The 23,734-nt window shown below is 54.8% G+C and overlaps 1 protein-coding gene and 1 long non-coding RNA gene across 7 annotated transcripts in view; one reads left to right on the top strand and one right to left on the bottom strand.

Moving 5' to 3' along the window:
* The window catches only part of PXYLP1 (2-phosphoxylose phosphatase 1), a 69,208-nt gene extending 49,580 nt beyond the window's left edge, over nucleotides 1–19,628 (top strand). For all 5 annotated transcript variants that reach the window (XM_051818661.3, XM_089331134.1, XM_089331135.1 and 2 more), the window contains 4 exons: nucleotides 2,414–2,572; nucleotides 3,246–3,372; nucleotides 11,407–11,546; nucleotides 17,477–19,628. In XM_051818661.3, coding sequence (XP_051674621.1) covers nucleotides 2,414–2,572; nucleotides 3,246–3,372; nucleotides 11,407–11,546; nucleotides 17,477–18,414 — 1,364 coding nt within the window. In that variant the 3' untranslated portion in view covers nucleotides 18,415–19,628. The remainder of the gene's footprint in view (nucleotides 1–2,413; nucleotides 2,573–3,245; nucleotides 3,373–11,406; nucleotides 11,547–17,476) is intronic.
* LOC149127135 (uncharacterized) overlaps nucleotides 1–23,734 on the bottom strand; it is a 563,175-nt gene that overhangs the window by 89,658 nt on the left and 449,783 nt on the right. The window lies entirely within an intron of this gene.

The following is a 23,734-nucleotide window of genomic DNA, read 5'->3' as shown; positions in this document are numbered from 1 at the left end:
CGAATGGCACCGTGCACTCGCATTTGCTTTTTCTTCACTCAGACATGATTATGTTCATATCCAATGATGGGGTTTATTCACCTCAATTCATCTTCATTTTTTTTTAAGATTCATTCTTTAATTCACTTAAAAGGCAAAGTGGCACAGAGAGAGGGAGGGACACACACACAGAGGTCTTTTTTTCTTTTTAAGATTTATTTATTTATTTGAAAGTCAGAGTTACACAGAGAGAGAGAGAGGAGAGGCAGAAAAAGAGAGAGAGGTCTTCTATCTGATGGTTCACTCCCCAGTTGGCTGCAACAGCCAGAGCTGTACCGATCTGAAGCTAGGAGCCAGGAGTTTCCTCCAGGTCTCCCTCACAGGGGCAGGGGCTCAAGCACTTGGGCCATCTTCTACTGCTTTCCCAGGCCATAGCAGAGAGCTGGATCGGAAGTGGAGCAGCCAGGTCTCGAACCAGTGCCATATGGGATGCTGGCGTTTCAGGCCAGGGCATTAACTCTCTGTACCACAGTGCCAGCCCCACACACAGAGGTCTTACATCTGCTGGTTCACTTGCCAAGTGCCCCAAGAGTCAGGGCTCGGCCAGCCTGAAGCCAGGAGCCAAGTCTCCCGCCTGGATGGCAGGAACACAAGTACTTGAGCCACCCTCCGCTGCCTTCCTGGGCGCACTAGCAAGAAGCTGGATCAGAAGTGGAGCAGCCAGGATGCAAACCATCCCTCCAATAGGGGGCGCAGGTGTCCCGAGCAGTGACTTGACCCACTGCACCATAACGGGAGCGCCTACCTTTGATTCTCTGCTGTTCTTATCAGTCGGGGCGGAGCCTCCTGTAGTGTGGATGTGCCATTCTGCTCTGCTGGGGGTGGCTGTTTCTAATTCTGTTACTACAGCCAGCGCAGCAGTGAGTCTCGTTCCGTGTGTGGGAACTGCTACCTTTATGGGATAGATGGATTCTCAGGTCGAGAGTAATGGGAACAGGGATAAGGCCCAGAGGACACTTGAATGGCTTCTGGCAAGCACGGCTTCCAAAGGCGGTTCCGTATCACTCCACCTGCAGTGCGTGGAAGCCTCAGGGTTCTCTCACTCCTGCCAGGCCAGTATTGGAATTATCATTGAAACCTTACTTTCCAGTCTGACGGGGGGACAGTCACAGCCATTACTGGTTTACTCTGCATTTCTTTAATTATGCATAGCCGTGAGCATCTTTCCCTGTGTCTGTTGGCCAGTGGTGCCTGTTCGTCTATAATTAGCCTGTTCATGTCCTTTAATGATTTTCCAGTTGAAGGGACTCTTGTGTACTCTGGAGCTTAATCATCCGTCTGTTATGTGTGTGGTGGACATTTTTCTCTCCATATATCACTTGCCTTTTGTCTTTGTTTATGGCAGCTCTTTGCCAGAGGGAAGTTTTAAATATTTATGTAGAAGAAGTTGGGGGCATTTAAATTGATTGAGACTGATGGCTGGTGCCTGTGCTGCCAGTCGTTTCTGTGTGTGTGTGTGTGTGTGTGTGTGTGTGTGTGTGTGATGGTGGTTAATACACCTTGCAGAAGTTAACTAGATCTGTGGGTGCTGGAAGTGTGGTTACCGCTTTGAAAGTTGTTCTGGAAAGTCTGGGCTGCTATGGGGATGGGAACACCGGGACCACCGAGACAGACTGTCCACAGACGGGCGGATGGCCGGGCAGCCCCAAGCTGCCGTGCCTGACGGATAGCGTCCAGGAGAAGCAGACCCCCTTCAGGTGTCTCTGTAGCTCCTTCCCCAAGGACAAGGGGGCCACCGGCTACCGCTGTCATCATTGGCTCCCGTCACTTCTGCCCTGCTGCGGGGTGGGAGGGCAGGACCTCATGACTGACAGCTCGCCCAGACCTCACAGAGAAAGGGTGTGAGATGAACAGATGTCGCAGACAGTGGGCCCACCCTCACCGCCCCTTCCCCTCACCATCCCCCGCCCTCACCCAGAGGACACAGGTGGGAAAGCTGGTGCTTGGGACCGGAGGAGTGAGCGCCAGACCAGGCTCCACCCAGTGCGTTCATGTGCCCGGACCCTCATGGGGATCCCCGAGCAGGGCCCGTGAGTGGACAGGTGGTGCTAACTGAGCTTTGTGAGATACCGCATCTAGCGCCCAGCAGCCCTCCAGAGAGGGCCAGAGTTGACAGGGCGGTAGGACTCGGTCATCTGCTGTGAGGACGAGTGATTGGGTTGGGAGAAGTTCACGGGCATTTTGCTCTCCCCTTCCCCAAAGGATGGACCCTGTCTCGGGGATGGCTTGCTGGCCTTATGTGGCCAGGCACTGCTGTGGCACTGGGAAGGAGGAGGGGCTCGGGACACACTGAGAAGCTGACCCCTCCCTACCCTGGAGTCCACCCTGGAGCCCCAGGGCCTGGGCCTTGTGATCCGCGTGGTTTGCCTTGCAGTCCACCTGATCCCCGTGTCAGCCACCAAGAATGCAGTGAGCAGCAAGAGCCGGAAGAGGATCATGCCTGACCCTGTGACGGAGCCCCCGGTCACGGACCCCGTGTACGAGGCGCTCCTGTACTGCAACCTCCCGAGTGTGGCCGAGCGCAGCATGGAAGGTAGGCCTGGCCGTGCCGCCGGGAACTCCATCTTCAAGCAGCATAGCCCAGTGACGGGGCTTAGGTGAGCTGGGCTCAGGTCCCGCGCTTGCCTCTGGGCCGTGAGCTCCCGGGCCCTGAAGGGGAGTAACCAGTGCACGTGGCGCAGGGCTGCAGAGGGGGTTCAGGAGCCCCTCACTGGGACCAGCTCATGGCTCACCGATACGGCCCGTCACCGCGTCTGTGGGGCGGCCTTGGCGAGCCGGAAGGGTGTCGTGCCATAAAGCTGCTGGAACACATGATTCCTCCATTGTCCTGCTTTGCTGAGTGTTCTCAAAGGATGATGGGAGTGTGTGTGTCTCTCTGTTGGTCTGAGGCTCTACAACAGAAGCCATTGTTTGCAGAGTTCCTGGGGGCCGGCCCCTGGCCTATGGATATGGGGGAGAGCACCTCCATCAGCACGAGCCCTCTGGCCCCAGCCCACCCCACCGCCCACCCCAGAACCTGTCCTCGCCATTGTTTCCGGGTGGTCTGGGATACAGAGGCCCCTGACTGTGGCTGTGCAGTGATGGTCACCACCTCCTCTTTGGGGGCCCAGCACAGGCATGGCCAGATCACACACACACCCACCCCCACCCCAGCCCTCCTCTGGAAGATTGAGCCCTGTGGAGTGACCACCGGCTGTGTCTTGCAGGTCACGCCCCGCATCACTTTAAGCTGGTCTCGGTGCACGTGTTCATTCGCCACGGAGACAGGTACCCGCTGTATGCCATCCCCAAAACCAAGCGACTGGAAATTGACTGCACTCTGGTGGCTAACAGGTAAATTGCGCGTTTCTTACAAGTCATCTTCAAGAATCTGCTCTGTCGTGTGCAGTGGAAAATTACAGGGCGGAGGAGTGACCCGCATCCATTAAGCACGCACTGATAGCAGGAGCTGAGCGTCCGAGTGGTCTTGCAGGTGAAAGCCATTATACAATTGAAAAGGGGAGCCGGGGACACCTCCTGCAGGCAGCACAGCAGATACATCGAGGTTTGAGCCCAGGCCCGCCGAGGCAGGGTTTCCCACTCTGGGATGTGGGACAGTAAGCACTGGGTTAGGAGTTCCCAGACTGGCCCAGCTCTTCCGTTCAGGGCAGCAGGCGTGTCCATAAGTCTGTCTGAGGCTCGGCCTCGTGTCTGTGCCGGGCAGGGCTGGGTAAGGAACGAGTGAGATGCCACAGTGCGCGCGCGTTAGCAGCTGCAGCGCCTGTGGGTGTAAGGTAACTCTTTCAGTCTTTACCTTTGTCCTGGGAGGAGCGACAACCTGCCCTTGGTTGAAGGCCCTTGGGATGAAACATAATTGAACAGCGTGGAGACTGCGTGTATGGAAATAGCGTGGTGCTAAAATCGGAGGCACGGCTAACAAAGAACCACAGGCCAGACCCCTGGCAGCCACGTCTGGGGGCGCCCGCCAGCGCAAGCAGGCGTCAGAAGAGGAGGCTGGAGACAGGGATCGCTCGATGGGGAACATGTCCTGATGGAATGCTCCTGGAGTGCCAGCCTGCCTGGCGGGGCCCCTCGTGGCCTCACGGCAGCCGGGGCTGCTATTTAAAGGCCACAGCAGCCTAACTTCAGCTCAGACCTCTGCCCGTGAACCACTTTATGTCAAACCCTCCTGAGGCTTTTATATGCTTTCCTGTGGTGGGCTGGAGCTGCCCAGTGCCCGCGGCCTGGGCACGTGGGGCTTCTTAGGCAGCAAACATGGAGGCACAGCCTGGGGCCTGGGTGGGGTCCAGGATGTCAGGGGCCAGGCCTCCACCGCTCGCTGCCTCCAGGCTGAGACCCCTCTCTCTCGCCTTTCATCCCTGCCTCCGCCAAGACCCTCAGAGGCTGCGGTTACGTAACCCCCATCTCACCAGACCCACAGCCCTCCGTGCTTCTGCACCTGCTGCGGCTCCCTAGCTCCGTGGCCTGCTGGGCTCTCTCCTGCAGCTCAGGGGACCCCCATGCATGAGGCTGGCGTCTGGGGTTGGAGCACGCCTTGGCGGAGCCCGACAAGCTGGAAATGGGGAGGGTACCGGAAGGGTCCTGAACAAAACCGACCCTCAGCTGGGGTTGTGCTGGGCGTTAACCCCTCCATTTCTGGACCCTGGGAGAGGGGTGTGGGGAGTGGCGCTCAGGGAAGTGGCTTCTCTCCATCAGGTGGAGCAGAGTCTCCGTGCGTTGACACCTGGTACAGCCGTGCCGCTGCCCACCCAGTGGCTATCCGCTGGCCAGACCCAGGGTAGCCTCGTGGACAGTGTGGGCCATCCCGTGGGCTCCAGAGTCCACTTCATGTGCCCACAGCGGGAATTTGATTGGCTGGCTCGGCTCAAGACAGGGGTAGTCCCGAGACCACACAGCTATGGCTGGGCACCCCACGGCTTTGGGGGGCCACTCTGAGTACTTCCAGAGGAGAGGTCCCGTGAGTGTGGCCACCTGGTAGAGGGCTGTGCACCTGGCACTTGGCAGCAGCTCTTCCTCGAGGCTCTGCCTCCCCTCTGGCTCAGCTGTGCCCTGCCCGGAGCCCGGCGGCTCAGGCTGGGTGGGTTGCAGAGTGAATTCAGGACCTCAGTGCGAGTCTCAGGTCACAGTCACCTGTTAAGCGTCCCCATCGTGTGCCGTGTTACAGATCTCAGCCTTGGCTGGGGAATCCCCAAGGCCTTTGCGGCCTGATGGATGCGGGGCAACTCACTTCCTGCAAAGTGGAGATAAGGTGGTAGAGGCAAGGACGGGCCTGGGCCACCCCGAGACTGGGCAGTGGGGACAGATCACGGCCCACAGCTGCCAGGGGGCCTTCTGGGCCGGCCCCCTCCTGCAGGTGCAGCCACCTGGGGGCCCCTCTGTTGGAGCCGTTCCCGGAGAGGCTGAGTCCCCGGGGACCCATTGCCTCGGCTGCGTCTGCCCTCGTTGCCCTTCCCCTCGCGGACTGTGCCTGTTGAGTTACTTAGTGCCATTTGGTTAAGTCCTTCTTGGAAAGCGGTCAGAGCTGACTTGGTCACTGCAAACGTGTTCTTAGAGTGAGAGTGGAGAGGAACCCGGGTAGGGTGCAGTGGGGCCAGCCGGGCTGCCGACTGCCCCGGGTTTGTGGGATCTGGGTCACCAGCACTGCCTGTTGTCTTCCCACGCGCAAGTTCAGCTTCGTCAGTAGGTGACCTCGTGACCCCCTAAGAGGCAGCGAGGGCCGGAGTGTGCCCATTGCTCCAGGCCGGCAGCAGGCAGGGGTGCAGTGAGCTGAGCCCAGCAGGGACACACTGTCCTGCAAGGCAGCCGCCCACAGTTTCCAGCCCCAGCGACACGGCCCGTGGCTCTCCGAGAGTCTTCCTGAATGCCACGGGCTCTGAACGTGATACTGCTGGGACCCTCAAGGTACCGTGTGGAGCCAGTGTTAAGGTTATTAGCCAATTTTTTTTTTTTTGCATTCACAAATATGAGTTAAATGTCCTTTTCTACATCCAAGGAAGAAAAATAATCACTTTAATCGGCATTCATTCAACAACTTCGGTTTTATGCTCCTGTCACGTGCTGGGTCCTGGCTGGCTGGCACATATGGGCAGTGAAGGAGCCGGGTCCATGAAGATCTAGGGAAAGAGGGTTCCAGATGGGGGGAACAGCAAGTGCAAAGGGCCTGAGGCTGGAAGAGCGGCACATGTCTGAGAAAGAGATCGACGTGTGGCTGGGTGGGAGCCCAAGCTTCTAAGGGGTGGCGAGAGCAAAGTCGCTCCAGGCTTCATGGGGCCAGTGCACCCCTAGAGGCAGGCCTGGTGCTGCCCCATGGTGAGCCTCAGAGAACCGTGGTCAGCGCAGGTGGCGGCAGCAGCAGCATTAGAGAGAAAAGAGAAAGAGGGGAGGAGCAGGAAGAAGTAGGAGTGGGAGTGGCTCGGGTACCATGTTTAGGGCCACGAGCCAGAAGAGGGGCAGCCTGACCCCAGGGAGTTGGGGCAGGGAGGGGGGCAGATCGGGCCACCCAGAGAAAGCGACCAGAACGGGTGCAGTACAGGGCAGCCTGTGCAGCGTGTGGACGGTGTGCAGCTCGGCGCCTGCGGGTGCTCAGCGCTTGCCACAGGGCTGGGCGTGGGGCGGGAACTTGGTCATCTGCTGCTCTGCACGCCCAGCCGGAGAGGGTGGGTTCCCAGCATGAAGGCAGCGAGGGAGCTGAGGGCAGGGGGCTGGAGCAGAGGTCTCTGGCAGCCCTAAAGTAGAGCCGACTTTGATGGTGGCGATGGTGTCAATGTTGTCATGGGGAGAGAGATCCAGGATGAGACTGCATTTCTCATACGAGGCATTCATTAAAGTGCTCTTTGCCCTCACTTGCTCTACTACACCCTCGCTGTACCTAGCACTTTGCATACTCAGCGCACTGCTGCCCCAGGGCCTTTGCACATAGTGTCTTCCTCTCTCCAAAAGCCTTTACCCTCAGAGAGCCTTATGGCCAGTTGTTGCTAAGGCCTACTCAAAACCCTGCAGCTAAAATGACAAGGCATTTCTCCATCTGCCCAAGCCCCTCACAGCCTCTTCCCTTGTTCTTTCCCACAACATCTGTCCCCATGTAACACACACACTTGCTGTGGTCATCGTGTCTTGTCAGTAAGCTCCCTGCGGGCAGGGGTTATTACTTTTGTCCACTGTTGCTGCATTCCAGGCACCTAGGACCGTGCACTGAGGAGGAGTGTGGCAAATACTTGTTGACTGAATAAGTGATGGGGGCAGGAAGTCAGGCAGGGACCACAGAGACGGGGAGAGGGCGGTTCTTAGAGCAGGTCACAAGGTCGGGTCAGTAGGACTTGGTGACGGGTTGTGGGGGAGGGGAGGCCGGCACCCAGGTTTTTCTGAGCAGCTGTTTGCTGGGCTCAGATGCGGGGCCACAGGAGGGAAGTTCTGAGCACTTCAGCGCAAGCTGTGTGAGGCCAGCAGGTGGCAGTTCCGGGGCTCGGCGTGTGGGCCCGCTGGGAGACGGGGGCTTGTCTGAGAGGGTTCAGCCTGTCCGCTGCAGTGGAAGCGGAGCCTGGACGGTGTCCGAGACAGAAGCTGGGAGCAAGTGGGGCCAGAGCCAGAGAGGAGTCCGGGGAGACGCTGCATTGCACACACAGGAGACGTCAGGACGCGACGTGATGGGGGCTCAGGGAGCTGGGGCAGTGGTCACAGCAGGTGACATGGACCGGGCCGGAAAGCTGGAGACGGGAGTGCCCAGGGCTTCCCTCCTTAGAGTCCCGTCATGCTAACAGTGGAAGATAACACAGTCTTTCAGTGGCGTGAATCTTACATTTTAAAGATTTATTTATTTACTTACTAAAAAGGCAGAGAGAGAGAGAGAGATCTTCCATCTACTTGGTGGTCTACTTTCCAAATGGCTACAACAGCCAGGGCTGGGCCAGGCCAAAGCCAGGAACCAGGAACTCCAGCCCAGTCTCCCACGTGTAAGTACTTGCACGACCTTCCAGAGCTTTCCCAGACAAGTTAGTAGAGAGCTGGATTGGAAGTGGAGCAGCCAGGACTTGAATTGGTGCCCATAAGGGCTGCCAACATTGCAAGCAGAGGCTTAACAAGCTATGCCACAATGCTGGCTCCTTGGCATACATTTTAAAAACCTGGGGTGAGGTGGCTGGTATTATGGCGTAGCAGGTAAAGCTGCCGCCTGCAGGACCAGCATCCCATATGGGCCCCTGTTCATGTCCCGGCTGCTCCACTTCCGATCCAGCTCTCTGCTAATGGCCTGGGACAAATAGCGGAGGACGGCCCAAGTGCCTGGGCCCCTGCCATCCACATGGGAGAACCAGAAGAAACCCCTAGCTCCTAGCTTCAGTTCTTTCTCTCTGTCTCTCCCCCTCTCTCTGCAGCTTTGCCTTTCAGATAAATAAGTAAGTCAACAGACGAGCCGGGCATGATTTCACTCCCATCTCCAGCTGAGTGAGCGTCCTTCAATCCTGTCTTCTGATGGCAGGGACTCTTCTCTGCAGAGCTCAGGGGTGCTCAGGCGATGGCTGAAGCACAGTTCATTTCTCCTGAGTACAGAGAGCAGCCTCAGGGTGCTGTCTCGCCCTCTGTGGCACACACAGGCGTGAGCCATGCATATAAAAATGTAAGTCAGAGCTCTACAGGGAGTGACTTCAAGTCTCAAGATGATAAACCTTTGGATTCTCTCAGTTTCCGGCAAGAAAGCACATGAGCAGTGGGGCCTTGCAATTAGGAGGTTTTCTGGAAGGTGCCGTCATTTCTGTGTCTGCCAGGGTGAGGAGACTCGAGGCTGTATTCCATTAAATAGCACACTCACGCTTCTCTCTGCCTGTGAGAGTCAGGGCCCCGGGTTCCTCCTAGGTTATTGTGTGCCCGTTCCCCGGGGATGTCTGTGGGTGAACCTGGGCTGCTTCCATCCAAACCCAGATAGAAGAAAGGCAAGAATGTGAAGACGCGGAATGCGTTCTTCCACTACAATGGCAAATACTTAATCATGTGGCTGTACTGACCCTCCATGGCCCCCAGCCCGGGATCTTACCAAGTTCCCAAGAAAGAGGAGAGCGTTAGCGTCCAGTGAGTAGTGTTACAGCAGCCTTTCTGTTTCATATGGCCATCAAAACCCGGGTATTTTAATAAACACGATGGGCACTTGGGCCCTATGTGTTGAGGCTGTCAAGGCTGGAACCCTTCACAGGGAGGTTCATTCCCACGTGATGTGCAGCATCCACCCAGTGCTAAGAACCTTCTGGGCTCTAGAGGTGATGCCATGGGCCAGGCAGGATGGACCAGACAGGCTGTCTGATCACCTTCCCCCTTAAAAGATAGAGTCGGGTGTTAGCCGTCCTGTAAGTAAAGCCTTCCTTCCACCAATTTTATCTTTGGGCACCACGGAGGGAGGTGTGACAAGCACATCAGTCAGCTGCCAGCTGCCCAGACACCCCGGGATGTCCCAGCAGACGCCTTCCGGCGTGAAATTCCACTTCTGAAAGCAGCAGCAACACTCTCTTAGGGCCTCAGAAGTCACCAGGCTGAACCGATGGCCCAGAGCAGGGCACTCAACACTTGCTGGCGGGCGCCTTGCCTGAGTGGCTCACGTCGGCAGTCCCGTTCCCTGTCTGCACCTTCTGTTGCCCGGTCTGCAAACGTGTATGTGCTTCCGCCTCGGGTGAGGGAAAAGCCGTCATCCCTGTAGCCAGCCGGTGTGATTTATTAGGGCCTGGGGCCAGTCGGGATGGGCACGCTCTAAATTTAAAACAGACTCTTTGGAAGATGGATTTTCCTCTCAGCTTTCTGCTTTTGAAAGATAAGAAACCCACTTGGGCAGCAGGTTCTAAAGCATTGCCACAGCTAATGGTGCTTTCAGCCAGCAGGAGTTTGCCGAGAGAGCTGTTTATCTTTGCTTCCTCCCATGCCCACTCCTGCGCAGCCTAGTAGTCAGCTGCCCTATCTGTCCCCGCTCTCGTCAGCCGGAAAGCGGATCTGCATTCACAGGCCATTTGGTATTCACAGGAAAGGTGTGTGCGCGCGCACTGGTCATTTCACTCTTCAGAGAAAATTGGTATCAGCTGCTAGGAAGATGAATTATGTCTCCACTGACCGAGCGTGCAGACACACAGATCACGTGTACAGATGTTCATGGCCAGCCACGCTGAATGAGCCGGTGCGTGTGCAGTGCGCACGGCGTGCCGGAAACAGCGTGGAGATCTCGGTTGCCTCACGCTGCAAGCAATTTTCCAAAAGGGAGGTTTTCCAAAGGTTGGAAAAATCAAGGATTTCAGGTGACTGAGGCGAAGCTTGGGGGTGCGTTCCCCAGGAGGATAGGGCCACCCTGCGGCACATGGTGGCACTGGGGAGGAGGGGTTGCGCTGTGTGCTAGGGGGACAAAGGCCTTGACTGTGTGTGGCCAGGGCAGACAGAGAGGGGAGGGGCATCCTCAGAGGGAGGCGGGTCAGGACACACTTGACAGGCAGCGTCAGTGTGGAAGGGTGGTGGCAACTCGAGTCACCTGGAGTCCTTGTGGCTGTGGAGGGCCTGTGAGGAGCCCGCTGCCACCCAAGCAGGAGCTGCCTGAGGCCCAAGCCCAGGTGACAGTGAGGGTGAAGGGAATCAGGTGGAGAAGCCCCAGCAGGAGGAGTCCGCAAGGTTGAGGGCAGGTGGGCTGTGCAGGGCACGGCAGAAGGGACCCAGGCAGCTCCTGGCTCCCAGCGGGCATGGCTGGGTGGTTGGGGGTGGCATCCTGGAGCCAGAGCCCCAGAAGCGGTGCAGGTTGGGGAGCAGGAAGGTCAAGGGCAACACTGAATCCCATAGCACAGCACGCGGTCAGCAGAGGCGGGGGCATTGGGCTGACAGCGCCAAGAGGGGTTTCATGTGGCAGTGGGGGGCGGTGGTTGCGTGAAAACGGAATGGGGATTTTATTTATTTTTTTGACAGGCAGAGTGGACAGTGAGAGAGAGAGACAGAGAGAAAGGTCTTCCTTTTCTGTTGGTTCACCCTCCAATGGCCGCTGCGGCCGGTGTACCACTCTGATCCGAAGCCAGGAGCCAGGTGCTTCTCCTGGTCTCCCATGCGGGTGCAGGGCCCAAGCACTTGGGCCATCCTCCACTGCAGTCCCTGGCCACAGCAGAGAGCTGGCCTGGAAGAGGGGCAACCGGGACAGAATCCGGCGCCCCGACCGGGACTAGAACCCAGTGTGCCAGTGCCGCAGGCGGTGGATTAGCCTAGTGAGCCGCGGCACCGACCTGGAATGGGGATTTTAGAGGGTTGGGGCTGTTGCTGTGGGTGCCCAGGGTCGTGACTCCCCTGGGGCTTTGCTGCTGGAACCTGGTGTTGCGTGGGCTGTTCCAGGGCCTCGGGCCACTCATCCTCTGTGTTGTCTTTCAGGAAACCATATCACCCTAAGCTGGAAGCTTTCGTTAGCCACATGTCGAAAGGATCCGGAGCCTCTTTCGAAAGCCCCTTGAACTCCCTGCCTCTCTACCCCAGTCACCCGCTGTGTGAGATGGGCGAGCTCACGCAGACAGGTACGTGCCGCTCCCAGCCACGCTGCCATGCTCCTACGTTTGGGGAAATTGCTCTGAGCACTGACGCTCCAAGGAGCTCGGGCTCACCACAGTATCTATTGAAAAATTAGAAATAGCTTATTTTAATTTTCCTATGCCAAAGACAACACACATTCCTGAAGAGAAAGTAAGCAAGACAAGCAAAAGAAAGCAAAGTTTAAAGGCACAGGCCCTGAGAAGTCCCCTTTCTTCTCACGTCGAAGTGCACACAGTAACAACTTACTAACACTGGTAACCCAGCTTTTCACTTAATAGGTTGTGAGCCTCATTCCCTACCTGTAAACAGTCACCCACTACATCACCTGTGATGGCTGCGTGCGATCCCACTGTGGGTGGGCCATTCCTTATTTAACCAATCCTGTGACCTTTCATCTTTCAAATGCAACTTCTGCTAGGTTTTCATGTACAAGAGCTCAGGGAGAAAAGCATGTGGCCTGGGGCATAGTGGGGAAAGCTGCCACCTGCTGTCGTCCCATATCAGAGCACCAGCTGTAGTCCTGGCTGCTCCACTTCCGACTCTGCACCCTGAGAATGGTCTAGGGGATGGCAGGAACTTGGCACAGGTGTTTGGTCCCCTGTACCCATGGGGAGACCAGAACAGAGTTCCTGGCTCCTGGCTCCTGGCTTTGGCCTGGCCCAGTGCTGGCCATTGCAGCCATCTGGGGGAGTGAACCAGCAGATTGAAGCTTTCTCTCTCTCTCTCTCTCTCTCTCTCTGTAACTCTGACTTTCAAATAAATAAATAAATCTTTTGGCAAACAAATAAATAAATAAAACAGCAACAACAAAAAACAAGAAGGAAAACAACGTGGCCGATTCCTCCACAGCCCTGGTCAGGCCATCATGCAGTGGGTTCACTGTCAGAGCAGGTGGGCGACGGCGGCTGTGGAGTCACCCTTGCTGGAAGGAGAAGAGACTAGTGCCCTCCCCCCTCCCCCAAGAGGTTTGAGTTCCCTGGTTCTTCAATCTGGGGCCTTGAAGGCCCTTTGCTTGGTCAGCAGCCTTCATGGGGAAGTCAGGGGACCACGGTGGCCATGCTCTCTCGTGTTCCAGCAGGTGTCTGTCCTGTAGTTGGCCCTGCTGAGTGTCCAGTTTATGGAAGCCATCTTCATGGGATGAATGATGTCGAGGGACAGAGTGGGGCTAGCCGAAGGCCCAGGAGGTCTAGCCTTGGGTAGGGAGTTGTGTTACAAGCCTTTGGCAGTTACGTCCACATGTCTGAACCCTCTGTTAGAACAGAACAGGAGTTTGTTTTCTTAAAGATTTTATTTATTTGAGAGGTAGAGTTACAGACAGTGAGAGGGAGAGACAGAGAGAGAGAGGTCTTCCATCCGCTGGTTCACTCCCCAAAAGGCCACAATGGCCAGAGCTGAGCCATCTGAAGCCAGGAGTCAGGAGCTTCCTCCGGGTCTCCCATGTGGGTGCAGGGGCCCAAGCACTTGGGCCATCTACTACTGCTTTCCCAGGCCATAGCAGAGAGCTGGATCGGAAAAGGAGCAGCCGGGACTAGAAATGGCACCCATATGGGATGCTGGAGCCACAGGCAGAGGATTAACCCATGGCGCCACAGCACCGGCCCCTAGAACTGGAGTTTTAATCTCCCAAGTCCTCCTCTTTTCCTAACAGGTTTTGTGCAGTCTTCCTCCATTATCCTGAAGTGAAATGTAGATAAACATGATATCAGGGATCTCATTGTAACAAACAAATGGAATCTTACGGATTCCATGGTTCTGTGTATCTCAGTGCAGGTGCTTGGAGAAAATAGAATGCAGCAGTCGATGCCTGCACCTGAATCTGGACCGGGTGACTGGCCACAGCTACAGGCGCAGATGACTGGGCGATGTTGTATTGATGGCTCTGCGACCACGTGTCAGGAGTGGGTTTTTCTGACAAATTCTGATTGAAAACGAAGTAGAGGCATCCCGTAATTTATGTTATATTTCTGGAAAGTTCAGTGGATGTTAATATTATGCAAAAGTGGTCTGGTGGGTTTTTGTTTTGTTTTTTGTTTTTTGACAGGCAGAGTTAGACAGTGAGAGAGAGAGAGAGAGACAGAGAGAAAGGTCTTCCTTCCGTTGGTTCACCCCAAAATGGCCACTATGGCTGGCGCACTGCACCAATCCAAAGCCAGGAGCCAGGTGCTTCCTCCTGGTCTCCCATGCGGGTGCAAGGCCAAAGCACTTGGGCCATCCTCCACTGCCTTCCTGGGCTACAGCAGAGAGCTGGACTGGAAGAGGAGCAACCGGGACAGAATCCGGCGCCCCAACTGAGACTAGAACCGGGGTACAGGCACCACAAGCAGAAGATTAGCCTAGTGAGCCTCGGCGCCGGCCAAAAGTGGTCTGGTGTTTGCACACACACACACACACACAGAGTTAGATTCTAGGCTAAAGTATTCAAACAGGCTCTCACCTGTGGGAATGTCCTATGGTTGGCTCCAAAGTCGTGTGGAATGGAGAACAGAGAATGGTTGCCTGTTGTGTACCTTCTACCCATGGAGTGCCAACCCTCTCCCCCGTATCATTCTGGCAATGCAACCTCAAGCCCCTCTGGAGGGCAGCACCAGTCCTGCTAAGAACTGCTGGCTGGACTCTCTGATTACATTAGTGGAAGAGGAAATTCATTGGAAGAATTCCGAGGTGACTCACAGACTCTGAGGGTCCGGATGTGGCCAGGCCTCCGGACTCTGGAGCCAGGAATAAAGAAGCCATGTGGTCCCCACCCCGTCTGCCGTGGGCACACTGTGGGTCTGTGAACAGAGTGGCCAGCCTAGCCGCACTCAGAGGTGGACCTGCAAAACCACTGAGCTTCTCGGGGTTCCCTGTCCATGCACACTGGCTAAGGGGGTCAGGATGACTGGGCAGAGGGCGGGGCAGGCCTAGGCTCAGGACTCAGGGGCTACTTGTGTTTTATTTTTGAAAATTTATGTATTTACATATTTGCAAGGTAGAGAGAGAGAAAGTGAGAGTGAGAGAGAGAGAGATCAGAGATCATCCATCCACTGATTCGCTCCCCAAATGGCTATAGCAGCCTGGATATGGCCAGACCCAAGCCAAAAACCCAGAATTCTTTCGGGGTCTCCCACATGGGTGGTAGGGGTACAAGGACTTGGACCATCATTCACTGCTTTTCTAGGCACATTAGAGGGAGCTAGATCAGAAGCGGAGCAGCCAGGACTCGAACCAGTGCTCTGATATATTGGGATACCAGCATTAAGCAGTGCCTTACCCCCACTGCACCACAGTGCTAGCCCCTGTTTTGTTTTGATTCTCATTTGAAAGGCAGGGAAACTGAGGGCGAGCCAGAGTTAGAGAGATCTCCCATCTGCTGGTTCACTACCAGAATGCCCACAAGAGTCAGGGCTGGATGAGGCCCGATACCAGGAGCCCAATCCAGGTCTCCCATGTGGGTGGCAGGGACCCAAGTACTTGAGCCATCAGCTGCTGCCTCCCAGGCACATTATCAGAAAGGGGGATGGGACGTGGGCCTGGCGCTCTGAAGTGAGATGCGAGCATCCCAAGCCGTGTCTTAACCACTGTGCCACATGCCTGCCCTGCCTCTGGGTGCACGGCGAGGGGGTTCTGAGAAGACATTGGCAGGCCCTCACGCTGAGAGACAGTCGTTTATTCAGACCTTCTTCTCAATGGATGGATTATCATCATCATTTCCTAGATTAGTATTATGCCAGAAATATTTGCAGTGCCGTTTGCTCCTGTTCCTGCATTCTCTTTTCGTGGTCAACTTGTGGCTTCTATTGTAAATGTCGTTAAGCACACATAGCCGGTGTAATAGTCACTTTCAACCTGCACACCTAGGGTCCCTGCAGCTGCTGTGTGGGATCGCTCCTGAGTGCCGCTGTGTTTAAGAGGCTGCTTTTTTTTTTTTTTTTTTTTAAGATTTATTTGTTTATTTGAAAGGTAGAGGCACAGAGAGGCAGATGCAGAGAGAGAGAGAGAGAGGTCTTCTATCCACTGGTTCCCTCCCCAAATGACTGCAACAGCTGGAGCTGGGCTACTCCAAAGCCAGGAACCAGGAGCTTCTTTCAGGTCTCCCGTATGGGTGCAGGGGCCCAAGCACCTGGGCCATCTTCCACTGCATTACCAGGCCATTAGCAGAGAGCTGGATGGGAAGAGGGGCAGCTGAGACCCCAGCTCAGCCGGAGGCTTAGCCCGTACACCGCAGCACCCCCGCCCGAGTTCTAGCTCCCTGGTAACACACACCCAGGGAGGAAGCAGGTGATGGCTCTGGAACTTGGGGCCCGGCCACTCACCTGGGTGACACAGATGGAGTTCCTAGCTCCAGGCTGTGGCCCAGCTCAGTCCTGACTATTGTGGGCATTTGGGGAGTGAACCTGTGGAGGGAAAATCTCTCTCTTTCAAATAAAAGTAAAGAAATAATGTTTAAAAATAAAAGGTAAGCTTATTTGAGTACCAAAAATAAAAGAAATGGAAATCCATGCATAGGCTTTTCCTAATGTGTGTCTTCCACAACCTTTTTTTTTTTTTTTTTAGAAGTATTTTATTTATTTGAAAGGCAGAGTTACAGAGAGAGGTAGAGCCAGAATGAGAGTTTTCCATTCTGTTGGTTCACTCCCCAAATGACTGCAATGGCCAGAGCCGAGCTGATCCAAAGCCAGGAGCCAGGAGCCAGGAGCTTCTTCTGGGTCTCCCATGTGGGTACAAGGGCCCAAGGACTTGGGCCATCTTCTACTGCTTTCTCAGGCCATAGCAGAGAGCGAGACTGGAAGAGGAACAGCTGGGACTCGAACCAGCACCCATATGGGATGCTGGTACTGCAGGCTGGGACTTTGACCCGCTACACCACAGCGCCAGCCCCTCCACAAGCTTTTTGAAGGTTTTGTATATTCCTTCTACGCTGGGCTTTTATGGAGATGAAATGAGAAAAACTTGACCCACTATAACATCCCAGCTTCAATCTGCGTAGTCTAGGAAAACGCAGCCACGGAGCAGTTCACTGCTCTGTGCAAACTCCATGGAGGTGCAGTGGCGCTAGCCCAGGTCCCCAGGGGGGCTCTGCTCTCCATGCCCCGTCGTGTGGCTGAGCTCATCCCCTCCCCGTGTCTCCGCCCCCCCAGAGAACCTGGAATCCCAGTTTTCAGGCATCACCCCCCCACCAAAGCTTCTGGAAACAAAGTGCAGGCACCTACAAAGACACCTTCTTCTCTCCTTCTGTCTTATGCGAATGGAGCGTAATGCCCATATGTGTGTGCAACCATAAAGATGACTTCTTCCAAATATGAGAGTAGTTCAGAAAGTTCATGGAAATGGCAGCTAAAATGTTAATCAATTTTGGTGCATCCAAATATTCTATTGGCTATGGGACAGTTGCAAGCCATGTGGAGAGCCTGGGAGTCCCAGCAGGATCTCGAGAAGATAGCCCCCAGGGGCCTTTTACTGGGAGGGAAGACGGGGTCCCAGCAGCACGCAGGCCGCTGGCGGTGGCCTCTCCCCGACTGGGCTCACCAAGCAGCCCCTGCACACTGAGGGAGGCCCTGGCCCCGGGCAGCAGAGAGAGCACTCCCTTAGGTCCATGCATTTACAGGCTACGTCCCCAAGGGCTGCATGATCCTGCCCTCTGACCCCACGGGTGGCGACATTTCCTTGGGGAAGGGCCAGGCAAGAGGGAGGGAGCGAGGTGCACTCCTCCCCCAGGGGAGGAACAGAGGACAAGGACCTGCTCCTCACGGAGAGGACCCCTGTGCAAGCTGACCTTGACCCCATTCCTGCAGCGCCATCCAGTGGTGAAAGAGCTCGGTCATCTCCTCTAACACTGGGCGAAAACCCTCCAGCGCCAGGCGCCGACCGGGCTTCTCCTGGCTCTTCCTTGTGCTGAGCGGGGAGTAAGGAGCCCTTTGCCTGCTCTTTGTTCCAGGTGTGGTGCAGCATCTGCAGAACGGCCAGCTGCTACGGGACATCTATCTCAAGAAACACAGGCTCCTGCCCAGCGACTGGACCACAGACCAGCTCTACCTGGAGACCACCGGGAAAAGCCGGACCCTCCAGAGCGGGCTGGCCTTGCTGTACGGGTTTCTCCCCGATTTCGACTGGAAGAAGATTTATTTCCGGCACCAGCCGAGCGCCCTGTTCTGTGCTGGAAGCTGCTATTGCCCGCTGAGAAACCACTACCTGGAGCAGGAGCAGCACCGCCAGTACCTCTTGCGTTTGAAGAACAGCCAGCTGGAGAGGACCTACGGCGAGATGGCCAAGATCGTGGACGTGCCCACCAAGCAGCTGCGAGCTGCCAACCCCATCGACTCCATGCTCTGCCACTTCTGCCACAACGTCAGCTTCCCCTGCACCCGGCACGGCTGCCTGGGCATGGAACACTTCAAGGTGATCAAGACCCATCAGATAGAGGACGAGCGAGAGCGGCGCGAGAAGAAACTGTACCTCGGGTATTCGCTCCTGGGCGCCCACCCCATCCTGAATCAGACCGTCAGCCGGATGCAGCGCGCTGCCCTGGGCGGGAGAGAAGAGATCTTTGCCCTCTACTCTGCCCACGACGTCACCCTGTCACCCGTTCTCAGCGCCTTGGGCCTGGCAGAAGCCAGGTTCCCGAGGTTTGCCGCCAGGCTGATCTTTGAGCTTTGGCAAGACAGAGAAAAGCCCACGGAGCACTCCGTGCGGGTCCTCTACAACGGGGTCGATGTCACATTCCACACCTCCTTCTGCCAGGACCACCACAAGCGCTCGCCCAAGCCCATGTGCCCCCTTGAGAACCTGGTGCGCTTTGTCCGGAGGGACATGTTTCTGGCCCTGGATGGCAGCAGTACCAGCTACCACGAGGCGTGTCACAGGGAGGGGATCTGACAGGCACGCGGCACAGCCCTGCAGCGTCGGCACCAACGCAGGGAGCTGGGAGACACCCACTGCTAGTTCTGTGTCTTGCTAAAGGTCTTAGAGGATTGGTTTTTAGAAAGGCTAGTAACTGTGTTTGGGAGCTGCGTAGATGGTTCGGGTTAAAGAGCAAGCACGCTGCTGTAATGTGGTACGTGAGTTTCGTGGTACAAAGTGGCCAGTTCGTACAGAAGAGAAGGTACTTTATCCTGGGCAGACATGACCTACAGTACGAGAATACCATTTCAGGGCCCGGAGCTGGCAGCCTGGCCTGCTGTGGTACTGGGCGATGGGCCTGGCCGAACGTTCTCCATCGTGGACAGTCTTACTCCAGTCCTCGTTCTGCGACGTCCTGAAGTGATTTATCTAGAAAGGGAGTTGGCAGGCTTGTCCACAGAGGGCCAGATAGTAAAGATTTCAGTATATGCAGACCCAAAGGCTGCACACGGTCTCTGTGGTAGCTGCTCGACCCTGCTCATTCGGCACAAAGGCAACCAGCCGCTGATGACAACGTGATGTAGCAGGGGAAGGGGACCGGGGCGGGGGGGGGGGCCCATGTGGCTCACGGGCTGTCAACTGCTGACCCCCGACCTGAGGAGCAGGCTCTGCTGCGACTGTGCGTGCAGCACTTTGCAAGGCAGCTGAATGCCCACAGTGACACTCGGTGGTTTGCCCGGGCTGCACCTGCCACTCTCACAGACTGGAGGAGAAACAGATGCCGAATCAGAGCGAGATGGTTAGAACACTACCTGATGTTCATGATGATTGTGGTACGAGACAGTTTTCACTGTTTGTCTGCTGTAATCTGTTTGCTGTAAATGCTGAAACTTTTGTACGCCACTTAGTATTTTTATAGCCTAGGAAAATATTTTCTAAGAGCAGTGTCAAACGTGCTGCTATCCGGATAGTCAGTATGCAGTGTACTGTACCTGCTCGGTGGTGAGAAGAGGCTGCATTCAGGCACTTTCTTCCCCAAAAAACTAATGATGACTCATTCCCTTTGATAAGTTGTAGAATTGAATCAACTTGTAAACCGTTTTCATCAGTTTCAAGAGAGTGGTAAATTCTGGTTGACTTTTAGACACGTTTTTAGAAAAAAAAAAAACTTTGTTACTAGATAGCTAAATAATCTTTATAAGGTATTTTGTATATTAGAAGCAATTATCATTAAATCTGTGATTTCTGAACTGATGGTGCTGGTTCTCTTTGAAGAAATGCAAGGTGCGGTGAGATTCCCCATTGTCGTCAGCACCCCAGCCTTTTCCCTTGTGTCTGTCCAGTGTCACCTTTGAATATGTCTGTGTCCACAAATAAATTTTTGAAGACTATTTACACTGTACAACTAATGGTTTGTACATGTAAGTCACTCCAGGTCAAGTGAGAACCAATATTTTTTTTTCTTTTTAAAGATTTATTTATTCAGGGACCAGCGCTGTGGTATAGCGGGTTAAGCCTCTGCCTGCAGCGCTGGCATCCCCCATGGGCACCATTTCGAGTCCCTGCTGCTCCACTTCCAATCCAGCTCTCTGCTATGGCCTGGGAAAGCAGTGGAAGGTGGCCCAAGTCCTTGAGCCCTGCACCCACATGGGAGACCCAGAGGAAGCTCCTTGCTTCGGATCGGCCCAGTTCTGGCCCTTGACGCCATTTGGAGAGTGAATCAGCGGGGAAGACTTCTCTCTCTCTCTCTCCCTCTCTCTGTCTGTAACTCTGCCTCTCAAATAAATAAATAATCTTAAAAAAAATAAATATTTACTTACTGACTAGAAAGGCAGAGTGACCATGTATATATATGCATTATATATATGTATATGTACATATATATGTGTATATATATACATAAATATATATATATATATATATATATATATATGAATGAGAGAAAGAGAGATCTTCTATCCACTTATTCACTCCCCAGAATGACTTTAATAGCCAGGCAGGTCTGGGCTAGGCTGAAGCCAGGAGCCAGGAACTCCATCCTGGTCTCCTATGTGGGTGACTTGGGCCACCATCTGCTGCCTTCCCAAGTGCATTAGCAGGGAGCTGGCTTGGAAGCAGAGCAGCCAGGACTTGAACTCTGGTGCTCTGATATGGGACACCAGTGTCACGAGTGGCGGCCCAACCCACTGCACCACAGTGCCAGCCCCGAGAACCAATATTTTTAAAATTTATCTGAATGAACTTCATTGATGGGTGAAAACTGTGTGTTATCTGAATTAGAACTGCTTAACGCAGCTCGAAGATTGAAAAAATGAAAGTGAATGAGATTCTTTAAAAGATCAGTTCCCGACATCTGTCAGCAAAAGTAGATAGATCTGCTAGGAGCCACCATGGAGAGCGTGCATGAAGGGTTTTCCACCTGAGACTCAGGATACGTGCAGCACTAAGGTGTCTTCTTCAAGTTCTGAGGCGCTTCATTCTCTGGGGAGCCCTGGACTTCCTCCTGGGTTTAGGCAAAGGCTTAATTCGTGACCGGTCTGGTGTGTACTTGGATATCTTTAGCTTTCTTGGTTTTGTGGCTAAAATTAGCACCTGCCCACTGGGAAATAATCAAACACTACTGGGGGGTGGGAAAAAAAAAACCCTCTTCTGAATTTACCCCCTCCAGAGGCAGCGCGGTGAGCAGTTTGAGAATCAGCCTTCCGGAACTTTCCCGTGCGGAGGCAGAAGCACACAGATTTGAACTCAGTTCACGGAGGGGGCAGGTTTGGTGCAGCAGGGCAACCTGCCACCTGGACACTCACGTCCCACGGGAGGGCGTCAGTTCCCTTCCTGGCTGCTCCTCTTCCAGTCCAGTGTCCTGTGAACGCAGCCTGGGAGGCAGCCGACGATGGCTCAGATGCTTGGGCCTCTGCCACCCTGGTGGAGACCCAGATGGGGTTCTGGACTCCTGGGTTTGGCCTGGCCCAGCCCTAGCTACTGGTGGGCATCTGGGGAGTAAACCAGCAGTCAAAGCTCCCTCTCTGTGTTTCTCTGCCTCTCAAGTAAGTAAACTAAATAATATTTTTAAAGTTCATGGAAAATGTGTTACGAAAAAAACATGCATGGCTTTAAATTTTTTTTTCTGCACCAAAAAACAAACTTATCTTTTAATTTCATTTTCCACAAACTCTTTCAAGTGCCCCTATGTTGTTCTATAACTTGCTTCCTTTAAAAATGTGTATTTTAAGACCGGCGCCGCGGCTCACTAGGCTAATCCTCCGCCTTGCGGTGCCAGCACACCGGGTTCTAGTCCCAGTCGGGGTGCCAGATTCTGTCCTGATTGCCCCTCTTCCAGGCCAGCTCTCTGCTGTGGCCCAGGAGTGCAGTGGAGGATGGCCCAAGTGCTTGGGCCCTGCACCCGCATGGGAGACCAGGAGAAGCACCTGGCTCCTGCCATCGGATCAGCGCGGTGCCCCGGCCTCGGCGGCCATTGGAGGGTGAACCAACGGCAAAGGAAGACCTTTCTCTCTGTCTCTCTCTCTCACTGTCCACTCTGCCTGTCAAAAAAAAAAATGTGTATTTTAAGTTGTTTCTCCTAACAGTCTGCCTTAGGATGTTTCTCATTAACTTGCTTCATTGATGGTGCGTCTTACAAATATTTCCATGTTGAGAGAGATGCACGCAGATAGCTAGCTCTTTCTATAGCTGCTGAATAATATATTTCGTGGTGTGGATTAGACATTTTTAAAAATCCTGTAAAGATGCATGCAGTCGGAATTGAAAGCCAGGGTCCTGACTTAGGACGTTAGGGCTTTACACCAGTCAGACAGAGGCGCCATCACGCGGGCTCCCTTCTCTCCCGGGTCACCACTTAGCCCCTGTCCAGCGTCACTGTTGCTTTCTATTGAGTCTCCTTTCTCTAGCTTCACTTTGTACAGAACGAAGCTCTCACTCTTTTTTTTTTCCTTTCCTTTTTTTTTTTTTTTTTTTTTTTTTTTTTTTGACAGGCAGAGTGGACAGTGAGAGAGAGAGACAGAGAGAAAGGTCTTCCTTTTTCTGTTGGTTCACCCTCCAATGGCCACCGCGGCCCTTGCGCTGCGGCCGGCGCACCACGCCTATCCAAAGGCAGGAGCCAGGTGCTTCTCCTGGTCTCCCATGGGGTGCAGGGCCCAAGCACTTGGGCCATCCTCCACTGCCTTCCCGGGCCACAGCAGAGAGCTGGACTGGAAGAGGAGCAACCGGGACAGAATCCGGCGCCCCGACCGGGACTAGAACCTGGTGTGCCGGCACCGCTAGGTGGAGGATTAGCCTATTGAGCCGCGGCGCCGGCCAAGCTCTCTAACGGTGCTAGCCAGCCCGCCTGGGGGTCTTGGTAACCACAGCAGAGTTAGACTTCTGGAAGTTTCTAGGACGCTGAAAGCCGGTTGCGGGAGGGCTGCGGTGCCCGCTCCGGATCCTTGCATCTTCAGGAAGACTTCTGAACAGAATTAACAACCCTGGTGTGTCTGAACCCAGCCTCAGGTAGAAAGCAGAAAGCAGCTGGGCAGGGAAGCTGTGGCTTCCCTGGTGCCTGGCACAGAGTCCTGGCCTGGGTCCCAGTGCCCTGCCGCTGCCCGGGGGTGGTACCTGCCCAGGAGCCAGCTCAGCTGAGTGAGAATTGCTTCCACCACAGAGGTACCAGCTCACTTCCTCGGAGTGGCTGGGCAGGCCCGCCTGGCCTCGGACGCGGGCTGCCGCCAAGCCTGGCCTTGACAAGGAGACGCTGTGTCCCTGGGGCTAGCGTGGCTCCTCCCAGAGCTGCAGGGGCAGAGCCCAGGCTTGGATCTGGGGTAACAGTGTCGGTGGTCGAGTCCTGCTCCCCAGCAGGGCTGCACCAGCGCTTCCTTGTCCACCGTCACAGCCCTGAGCAGCATCCTATTCTCCATGCAGGTTCGTCGGCTAAGGGCCATGTGGCTATTTACAACATCATTCGGGGGCCATGCAGAGCGATCCACCCCGCACCCTGCTGTCCATGTATTGGATTTCCTGTCCCCTCTGCGTCTGCCTAGGCAGGACCGGACACTCCGCCACTCCTGCTGGGCTTGGGGCACAGTCATTTTGCCAAAGGAAGAGTCAGAGCCCAGAGCCTCTCCAAAGTTTAAATGACACCGGGGAATGTTAAAGAGCACTTAGGCTGAGACAGCCCATGGATATTACATTCGCTGAGGAGTATCAATGAATGCTATATCCTAGTGGCACTGTAGAAGTTATACATTTAAATCGTTAGAACATTCCGGCTCTTCCTCTGATCTTAAGAAAGCTATTTATCGGCCATGAAACTTACCTTTGTGGTGATGCTATGTTACATTCTGCCACTAGGGGGCAGCATCAAATG

This window comes from Oryctolagus cuniculus, chromosome 4 (genome assembly GCF_051225735.1).
Source record: "Oryctolagus cuniculus isolate XC-2025 breed Fujian yellow rabbit chromosome 4, ASM5122573v1, whole genome shotgun sequence".
Classification (NCBI taxonomy): domain Eukaryota; kingdom Metazoa; phylum Chordata; class Mammalia; order Lagomorpha; family Leporidae; genus Oryctolagus; species Oryctolagus cuniculus.
This window is presented reverse-complemented; position numbering and strand designations above follow the sequence as displayed.